Source organism: Teleopsis dalmanni, chromosome 1 (genome assembly GCF_002237135.1).
Source record: "Teleopsis dalmanni isolate 2A chromosome 1, ASM223713v2, whole genome shotgun sequence".
In the NCBI taxonomy this organism is placed as follows: Eukaryota; Metazoa; Arthropoda; class Insecta; order Diptera; family Diopsidae; genus Teleopsis; species Teleopsis dalmanni.
In genome coordinates, this window is record NC_051846.1 from 144,798,099 (window position 1) to 144,809,692 (window position 11,594).

Consider the following 11,594-nt stretch of genomic DNA (forward strand, 5'->3'; position numbering starts at 1 on the left):
CAATTTAATATTGCTGTTTTTTTTTTGTATTTCTGTCTTGTGCAGTGATCGAAAATATGTATTTAGAAATGTGTATACTTGTTTCATTTGTTCGGTTGCGTGTGTACTTTTCTATGCTTTTGCTCTATGATATTTGTTTGTTTTGCTTGTATGTTTTTTTGTTTTGGATTGTAGTTTTTTTTTATGAAATTTAGGAAGGTGTCTATTTCGCATGTTTTTATTATTTCTTTTGTTTTAAGCGCTGATATGCATGTGTGTCAGAATGTGTATACATTTTGTTGTTTTTTTTTGTTTAATTGATTGAACATTTGACTATGAGTTGCGCGTAAATTTTTTAAAGCAAATTTGAAAAGATCGTTGTTTTTGTGCATCAAATAAATATATGCAAATTTGTAAGCAGTATATGTATGTGTGTACAATGTGTATGCAAATAATATAATTTTATCTGTAATGAGATTATGCCTACATTTATGTTTTAAGAATTATTTTTATTGCTAAATACGATTTAGAAATTATAATAACAAAAATGAGTAAAAATATGTAGTTTAAGAATAAAATTTTTGGACAAAGTCTTATGCTGGATGTATATTTGGTTTTGTATGTGCAATAATTTTTTATTGAATATTTATTAAATGGTTAATTGCGTACAATGTTTAATTTTTCCCTGTTATATACGTATATGTGTATTTTTATATTTCTGAATATAATCAATAATTTTAATAACTAATTTTTATTAATATCGTCTAGTGATAATATGCATGTATATATAAAATATTTAAAATTATATATTTCAATATTTTGTAGCAATGTGATAACAATACCAAATATACTTTAAAAATTTATATTTCAATTTAATATGAATGCACTTGGTACAAATATTTTGAGAAAAAAATCAGTAGTAATAAGCGTGCATTTAAGGGTTTTGCCCAGTTTTATTTTTTTGTTTTTTGTTTTAAGCGAATGTGTGTACTTTTCTTCTTTTTTTTGGTTTGACTGATTTCACATTTGCTTATGCGTACCGCCTGAATTTTTCTAAGCAAATTTGGGAAGATCGTTGTTTTTGTAAGCAGTATATGTGTGTACAACGTGTATGCAAATATAAGTACAAGTTTATCTTTATGCCTACATTTGTTTTTTTAAGCGATAATGTGCATATTGATACGTTTTGTTGATTGTCTAGTTGATGAAGAATAAAGAAAAGAAAAAATTTAACTTACGCGCTTTGGTTTTATAATTTAAGACAGATTAAAAGTGTTTGTAAATTAGTTCAAGAAAATCTTTATTGAAAAATTTATTTAAATAATGTATATAAAAAAGATATGAAATTTAATTATATATTGTTTTATATCTTATACTTTCAGTTTGCGTATTTTTAAATGAATTATTAGAAAAATTTATTTATGGAATATCTTTAATTTTGTATATCATATTTAAGAATACATACATATGTATATGCCAACAACAACGCTTATTTATTAAATGTATATATTTATTAAATTAAAATTTAAGTTAATGATGAGATAATTTAATTGTGGGAAAATTGAAACATGTATTAAAAATTGCAGTTGCATAATTTAGCATAAGCTAAATTTTTCCTTTTCTTTATTTTAACTCAGCTGTACAATCAACTAAATATAATAAAATGCATATTATCCCTTACAAAAACAAATGTAGGCAAACCTTATGAGCAAAACAAATTATATTATTTGCACACAAATTGATATACATATACTGCACAAAAACAACGATCTTGCCAAATTTGCTAAAAAAAATGCACACGCTTCGCATAAGCAAATGTAGAATCGTCAAACCAAAAAAGAAACAACAAAATGTTTACACATTCGCTTAAAACAAAAAACAAAAAAATAAAATTGCGCAAAACCACCCTTAAATGCATGCTCATTACTCAGCTTTCCATGATAATTTTTTTCTCAAATATTTATAACAAATAAATTCAAACTAAATTGAAATTCAAATTTTTAAAGTATATTTGGTATTGTTATTACATTCCTACAAAATATTGAAATATATAATTTTAAAAATTTTATATATACATGCATATTATCACTAGACGATATTAATAAAAATTAGTTTTTAAAATTATTGATTATATTCAGAAATATAAAAATACACATATACGTATATAACAGGGAAAAATTAAACATTGTACGCAATTAACCATTTAATAAATATTCAATAAAAAATTATTGCACATACAAAACCAAATATACATCCAGCATAAGACTTTGTCCAAAAATTTTATTCTTAAACTAGATATTACCATATTACCACTCATTGTTGTTATTATAATTTTTAAATCGTATTGAGCAATAAAAATAATTCTTAAAACATAAATGTAGGCATAATCTCATTACATATAAAATTATATTATTTGCATACACATTATACACACATACATATACTGCTTACAAATTTGCATATATTTATTTGATGCACAAAAACAACGATCTTTTCAAATTTGCTTTAAAAAATTTACGCGCAACTCAAATGTTCAATCAATTAAACAAAAAAAAACAACAAAATGTATACACATTCTGACACACATGCATATCAGCGCTTAAAACAAAAGAAATAATAAAAACATGCGAAATAGACACCTTCCTAAATTTCATAAAAAAAAACTACAATCCAAAACAAAAAAACATACAAGCAAAACAAACAAATATCATAGAGCAAAAGCATAGAAAAGTACACACGCAACCGAACAAATGAAACAAGTATACACATTTCTAAATACATATTTTCGATCACTGCACAAGACAGAAATACAAAAAAAAAAAGCAATATTAAATTGACAACTTCATGAAAAAAAGCAACAATGCAACATACTCAGATTTCGATTTGCGTACAAAAGAAAAAATTTTCTGCCTCTTGATCTGCTTTGAAGTTCTAATGGAACACTTCTACACACCAAATGTAAAAAACAAAAACAAGCAACCCAACAAAATACTATGAATGAAGGCGCAAACAAAATGTGGGCCACTTACAACCCAAAATCCAACCATAGTTTCGATTCGTTTATCATCTTTCAAAAGTTTCAATGCTTCTTCTTCTCTAGATTACTTGAGCAAATTACACGTAATTTGAAATTTGGTTTTTCAATTTCAATTATGACTGTAATTCAGAAACTAAATTACAAATTAAGATTATACTGTAATTCGTAATTGAGGTTTTCAATTAAATTACACATATAATCTGGAAATTCAATTATCAATTAAATTACTCAGTAATTTATAATTGAGTGTAATCTAATTACAAATGTAATCATTATTGCACAGCTCTGTTGGCTAAGATATTTGTATATATACATACATATATACATATAGACTTTCACATAAAATAGAATAGAGCAAAGTAGTAGAGCAAGAAGTAGAAGGATATTTACAGCCAAGTAGCATTCCCCAGACAGATACAAGAAAAAGAGTACAGATAATTATAAAATAACTTTTTATGCAATAATAAATATTCAACAAAATGTTGCTATGTTGTTCAAAGTGTTGTGGATGCTGTTGTTGTTGTTGTTGTTCATACCTGCAACGTCAGAGATTGGCGTACCAGATCACGTTTCTTTACCGGATATCGCTCCTGTGTTAGGTAAAAATATTATATGTGTAGCAGTTGATTTGTAGTAGTTGTTGTTTGTTATTGTTGTTGACAAAAGCATTGTAGTTGGTGGCAGTGGCAGTGGCAGTACGTATAGTAAGAGTTGCAGTGGTGATTAAAAAGTGGCGCATAGATAAGCGTACGTCATTTGCATAATTATTTATAACAATTTTTATTTTTTATTTTTATTGTATTTTTAGCATTATTTTTATTTTATTTATATTTATTTAATTTCATTTCGGAAACAACAACATTTATGCGTGTAGTTGGCAAGTGTAGATTTGCATTTTTTTTACCGACGTTGGTGTGATTTTGTGTGTTGGTGATTTGGTAGTGACATATGATAATGTTGAGATGATAGTACATTTTTTAATTTGAAAAAAAATTGTTCACAAATTATAGAAAACGAAAATATATTATATGAATTAAACTTAATATTAAGTACTTAAAAATATTAAGAATTTATTTATTTCAAACAAAGCACAAATAAAAAATATTCTAAAAATAAGACTACAAGCTGTTCACTAAACTCGGTTTATAATTAAAGTGACCCCCAATAAATTTGAAAAAAAAAGATACTAAATTGTGTGAAGGAGATAAAATATAAACGAAAATAGTCAAATCAACAGCAAAGAGGTACATAATTATGCCAATTAGCGTTCATTTATTAATAAAAGCAAACCACTTTAGCACATAAAATGAAATCAAATATACAGAAACTCAAAACCTGACAACTGGGCTGGGCTAGGCAAAAGTGTACAAAGAATTTACAATTAATTACAGAAAATTTACAAAGTCTTCTAGAACAAAAACAGAAGGCTAAGTAAAGTTGGAAGTAATAAGAAAAAAAATATTTACTAACTATTGTCGTAACTCATTTACCTGATAAGGACTTGGTTTGCTACTCTTGCCAGAATCCTTTGAACCTTTCGCATCCTTCGAATCGGCTGGATCTGGTGACTTTTTCTTTGACTTTTTCTCTTTTGGTGGAGATTTTGGTTTATTGCCACCGCCATTACAACAGGAGCTTTCTGTTAAACAAGTTTAGCAAAACAATTTTTTTAAATTAATTGAATTTCAGCTTTTATATTGACCAAATTATATATATATATATGTAGCCGTTTAATTGGAACTTAATTTGTAAAGAACATACCCTGTAGTAGAAAACAGAACACATAGAGCAGGAAGAGTATGCTAGCGCCATATAGATAAGTGAAGAATGTCTCGTAATAGAGCACTGGCAGACGATGTGTGGTCACATCACTAATGACATATGCAATGCAAACGACGATTAAAATGATGGCATACACCAAGCTGGTGACGATGAATAATGATGTCCTATAAATAAGATAAATAAAGATATTAATTTTTGTATATAATTTATTGCTACAAAGTTGAGAAAGTATATAAAAATATAAAGTGAAAGTCCAATACTTTTTATGCAAATCAGTAATTAGTAAGTGGAAATTAATAATTACAATCCACAACATTATTTTATTAGTAAACTCAGTACTTGTTAAACTATAAATAATTCAAAAATAAATGCATACATACTTTAACTTATTGAAATTCATTAATTGCAAGAAAATATGAGTAAATCAGTTATTTTAACTATAAAAATATGAGTGCTTATTAGTGCTTAATATTTTTTTCAAATAACATCTATTTTAATATAATTTATTGAAAAACATAAAAAATGTAAAAATTTCTAAAATACAGTTTATTTAAATAGTACGACCTGCTTAGATTGTGAAATATAATATATTTAAATATAAAAATGGTTATATATTTGGAATAGAGTACCTAGGTATTATGAATTATTCAGTTATTTAGATTAGAGTACCTATTTGACATATATATAAGTAGAGAACCGAAAACATAGAACTATATTTCTGTCTTATTAGAAATATATTTATATACAGTATTACCTAGATTAATGCAACTAATAGAATTCGAGTGTCTTACAATAAACGACTTTAGTTTTATTTAGTGTATTTAATATTTTTTAATCAAATAAACAGAAATTAACACAAAGTTTATTAGAAAATAATATAATTATTTATTTTTGTTTATAACAACATAATTGCAATTATACTTTGCAATTAAGATTCGCTGTAACTGCCTCATTTCTTAGATCTATAAGTATCATAACTTTTGTAAGAGGTATGGAATTTTCCTCAGCCCATTGAAGATCTGTTTTAAGTACATTTATTGCCAAACCATTTTGAATTATGTGTAATTACATGGCTTCAGTTTCCGAGTCTGAATCTATATCGATATCAAGTTGTTCTGCAAGAGACACATTTTGCATACAAAATTCGTTGACCCATTCATCCATTTCTTGTTGAAATAATATGACTACCGCAATCTTCGCGGTAGTCAATATAAGAGGTGTTGCAATATAAGAGGTAATATAGGGAAAATTTAAGCGATTGCAATAACCGAGGACTTGCGATATTCGAGGGTTGCATTAATCGAGGTCATACTGTAGTTGTATTCATATAATATTTTATAGAATAATGGTTTTTATAAGTTTTTTATCTGGTTTTAGGTCACTTTTTGTTAAAATTCAAATTCAACGTTTGCTCAATATTTTTTAATATATTCCATATTTCAATTCTCCTTGACAGTTATCATCAGGATCGGGATGCTATCATTAATATTGACACGTTTTCTCAAATTTTCAATGACTGTAAAACTATTTATTGTCAATTTAACTTATCAAAAAATTAAAAACTATTATTAAAAAAAATAGGTCGATAAATAAATTCAACATTTAATATTTTATATAATACTATATAGGAATATATTTCTAGATATATAACTCGGTGTTTTTATACAGAGTGAGGAATAAATATTCCTAATATTTCTGAAGGTTGTAGTATATTTAGACGTTATTATTAAGTGGGAACTAATGGAGTAAGTGCATGTAGAATATAATTATTTTTTATCATAATGTAAAATTTGTTTTGTGTAACAATATTAGTAATAAGCTTATAGAGAAATATGAGTTTTGTATGTCCTTATTAGAGACAAATTATGCAAGTAAGATCAAAATTAATCACTTATTATATTGTTGTTGTTGTGATTTGAGTTAGTGCTATTGCGCACTTTTACTCTTTTGTGGCTGGGTGGGCTTATCCCTGCCCCACACTAAGTTTTAACTATACTAGAATTATCATCATTTAATTATCTTTTAACTGATGACGGATCGTACATCAGCATATCTTCCTGTGCGTCCTAAGGTGGATCTAAGGTTTGTTAGAGCCGGGTTGGGCAACGTACCAACTTTTGTAAATAATTTTAGGACTCTGTTCTTAATATATATTTTTTCACTCAGTCGATCCTTAGATCTCTATATATATTATTATATTATGTATATATATATATTATATTATTGATTACAAAATTTATTTATAAACATTGCTTACTGATTTTAAAATGGTTTAGTTTTCTAAAATTTTTATAGTGTTTATAGTATTTTTTAAAGTAAATAGAAGGAACTTCATATATCTATAATTATTTAATTTATTATATACTAAATTATGGAATAAACAATTTTAATATTGCAATTACGTTATACGATAATAACGATATGTAATTTTTTATATTTAAATTGGTAGCAATATTTAAAACTTCATTTTATTTCAAGTTCCAATTAACCTCAGGTATAACAAGTTGTGATAAATAAATCTGTTTCTCATTTAAGACAAGGTATAAAATATACAATAATTCAAGAATATAAAAATCGCAGCCATATATGTTTTATTGTAAATTTGAAGAAACCACAGAAAGTTGAGGAGCTTACGCCATAAATGTCAAATTTTACCTTAAACTCAAAACACGCAAAGAATTGATTTAGTTGCCTCTTTCTTACAAGAGTATAGGCGCAGCCAAAAGGCTTTGGAAGTAATATCATTATTTTGTATGATGCCCAATAGTAAATGTCTAAAACTGTTATTGACAAAAAACTGTTAAAACTGTTAAGACCTAAATATTTCATGGAACACTAGTATGGACTAAAGCTTTGAAATATGTGCCCTATTATCCTGAGTTTTATATCAATACAGTGGAATTCTGATCTTAGTAGTGGGAATCTGTAGTGATTTTAAAACAGTCTTTCATAAAGCACTCCTAATATTAGCAGATGACTACATTAATAACATATTAATTAGGAAGAGAGTAGATATGCAAAAAGTAGCTATCCTTAGAATACACTGTAATATTACCGGTAGAACAACACCCCCTTCAAAACTGAATGTCAAGGAATAGATAGAAAAAAAACGAATTAAGTAAATGTCAAAGAATTACATTTCATACTCCATATACCTTCGTTTTCGAAACTTTCGAAAGATCGAAAGTTATTGTGTTTCAAAGAAGATTTTTTTTTATTTGTTCGATATTAAATATTAATTTTTTTAAAACCTCATTTTGCGATCAGTTTTTGGCTAAATAATTTTATTTTTTATCATCCACTAATTTCCTGATATTATTTTTTAGTGGGTATAAAATACTACAGTAAAAAATAAATTTATGCGTATTTGTTGAAAAAAGTAATATAGTAGTTAAGTCCCTTGAAAGTACAATATCAGAAAAACGGCGCATGATAGAAGAAAAACTCTATCGTCAAAAAAGTCTATTTTCATTCTATAATAGAATATTGATATACGAAAAATAAGCAAAAATCCTAGCAAAAATATTGAAAAATTAATATTTTTCGCAAAAATTATCGGAAGTTTTCAAAAAAAAATTAACATTTAAGCACCAACACATATAAGTAATGAAATTAAAGTATATTTAGTGGACTAATAGTTGGTATCCAACTAAAGTGATTCCAATACATTTTGTAAGTATTCTATGTAAAAATTAGAACCGTTTAATTTTATTTCTTTAGACGTTAAGCAAAATTTTTGAGTTATTTTTGAGTAGAGCAGAAAAATACTGCACAATACAAATATTTCAAAAAATATCTTCCAAAATTGTAGAAAAATAATTAATTACTATTCAAAATTAATTATCAAAGTAATAATTATAATAATTATATTAAAAATATAATTATGAAAGTAATAATTTTCGATCACTTCAAATTGATTACTTGATTACTTTAAATAAAATAGTGGTAGTAAAATGATCACTCTTACTATTTATTACTATTTATTACTATTAATACTTAATTATCAAAGTAATAATTATATTAAAAAATAATTATGAAAGTAATTATTTTCGATCACTTCAAATTTATTACTTCATTACTTTAAATAAATATTAATAAAAATAAATTATTATATATGTATATATACTCATAGTTATGTTTTGTATTTGACGTATATATACTCGTGGTATATTTTTGATTTTTTTTGAAATTTTTAAAATCTCAAATTAACTTATATTTTTGACAAAATGTTTAAATACATAAATCACTTATATTGTAATGCATTCGGCGTTTTTAATGAATTTTTTAATTTTAGTTAAAATATAAAAAACTCCTCTAACTTTATTTTTTATTTAATATCGAAGTTTGAAGAAATAATTATGATTTTAGTTGAAATATATTAAAACTAATATTTTTGAAAATTAATCCGTTAAATATCAATTTATTTAATAATTTAATTATATCAAATATTTTGACTTTATATCACGCACATTGCCTGCCTTACAGCAAATTAAAATACAAATTTTTAAAAAAAAAAATAATTTAATAAATTCACTTAAATTAAGAAAAAATCTTTAGAACCACTTGAGTTCAGAACCTGCTGAACATAACTAAATTTAAATTTTTTTTAAAATCGCGAAATGTTCTATTTTCTCTAAATGTTTGCTTAGCATTGATAAAGAAAAATCTCTTTGAAGTAAATTTTTTCTTAGACATGGAAATCTCTTAGTGGACCACACTTTGATGATTCAGGAGTTCTCTAAAAATCGGCCAAAATTTTGTTTACTTTGTTAGCCACAGTATGGCTCTCATTGTTTTGATGAAATTAATTATTTTGAACAGCTGCGAAATATATTGTTTTATATACTTTTAATGAGAGCAAATTTATTCAGTTTACTTTTCAGAAAAACGTGATTTCTTTCTGATTTCTGAACTTAACAAACGTAAACTGTGAATAAAATAATTTTACCTTAAAGTGTAAATTAAACATAAAAAAGAATTGTTAATCATTTTTGAATTATTTTCCGAGGTGTTGAAAACTCTTTCACATAAATACTTTAGTTGGGCAATAATTCATTGTAAAATACATAATATTTCTATAATAATTCTATACTTGTATACTCGTACATAGTATACAATATATCATATAATTATTAATTTAATAAAACTTAACTTCTAAAATGAGGACACTAGGTCTTGGATGAACATTGAGTTTGTTTTCAATGGAATAATACCCATATATATGATTAGATTAATTGCCAGTACTTTATAAATTATTTGAGTGCTAAATAAGTAAGTTATATTCAATTCTATTTTCCACAGTCTTATTTTGAATATTAATATACTCACATTCAAAATATGTAACAAAATCTTTTTTAAGTGCCTTTGATCTCTTTTCTAATTCAAATATTTAACTCACGTCCTAATAAGGATATATTGTGTATATAACATATATATATATATATATATATTATATATATATATTAAATATATACTTGTGACCGAAAAAGTTCCGGAATTTTAAATAAAACGCAAAATTCTTTATCTTCATCAATATTTATTTTATCTCCTTCAAAATATGCTCCATTAGAAGCGATACACAAATGCCAACGTTTCTTCCAATCATCAAAACATTTTTTATAGGCGCTTTCCGGTATGGCTTTGAGTTTCCTCTGCGAATTCTGTTTTACGTCTTCTATGGATTCAAAACGCGTTCCTCTGAGTGGTAATTTGAGTTTGGGAAACAGGAAAAAGTCACACGGTGCAAGATCAGGTGAATACGGGGGCTGTTCGATGGTATTTATTGAATGTTTGGCCTTAAAATCGTTGATAATGTTGGCTCGGTGCGAGGGAGCATTATCGTCATGAAAAATCCATGAATTATCCTTCCACAATTGAGGCCGTTTACGGCGGATATTTTCACGCAAACGTCTTAAAACAGTCAAATAATAGGCTTTATTGACTGTTTGTCCTTCAGGGACGAATTCATGATGCACCACACCACGAATATCGAAGAAAACAATCAGCATTGCCTTGATTTTCGAGCGACTTTGGCGTGGTTTTTTCGGTTTCGGCTCGTCTTTTCCTCTCCATTCCGATGATTGTTGGCTTGTTTGCATGTCGTACTCGTAGACCCATGTCTCGTCACCCGTTATGATGCGTTCCATGAAAGTTGGATCGGAATTGGCACGATCAAGCATGTCTAACGAGACCTGTCCACGATGGTGTTTTTGGAACAAATTGAGGTGAATCGGAAAAAGCCGAGCGTTGACACGTCGCATACACAAATTGTCCACCAAAATCAAACGAGCCATCTCACGACCGATGCCTAGCTCTCGTGCTATCTCTCTAACACTCACATGAGGATTTTTGAACACGATTTCCTTTGCCTTTTCAATGTTTTCGTCGGTGGTAGAGGTCGAAGGTCGTCCAGAACGCGGCATGTCTTCGACGGTCGTACGACAGTCCTGAAAGGCTTTGTACCACTCATAAACTTGAGTTTTCGATAAAACTGATTCCCCATAAGCCTTTTGTAGCATTCGCAACGATTCTGCACACGAAAATTCGTTCGAAACACAAAATTTGATGCAAACTCTTTGATCAATATTTTTTTCCATTGTTTTTTTTCGCAACGCACTACTGAGGTGAACTGGTTTCAACAGCTGCCGTAAACGAACTGTCTGACAGATCGCGCTCATTTTTTGCATAGTAATTAAGGACAGTGCTGCCAAACTACATAAACTTAAAATATCGAAAAATATACAGCGCGCGAATTTTAAATGAGAATTTCCGAAAAATTTTCGGTCACAATGTATAT

At 27.0% G+C, this 11,594-nt stretch overlaps 1 protein-coding gene across 1 annotated transcript; it reads right to left on the reverse strand.

The window, feature by feature from the left end:
- Nucleotides 1–3,525: 3,525 nt before the first annotated feature.
- LOC119669193 (proton channel OtopLc-like) lies at nt 3,526–5,275 on the reverse strand. The gene is made up of 4 exons (XM_038079005.1): nt 5,179–5,275; nt 4,778–4,962; nt 4,507–4,655; nt 3,526–3,606 (listed from the first exon to the last, which is right to left on the reverse strand). Exons 1-4 carry the CDS (start codon nt 5,196–5,198, stop codon nt 3,547–3,549), a joined length of 414 nt encoding a protein of 137 aa, XP_037934933.1. The 5' UTR covers nt 5,199–5,275; the 3' UTR covers nt 3,526–3,546.
- Nucleotides 5,276–11,594: the final 6,319 nt, after the last annotated feature.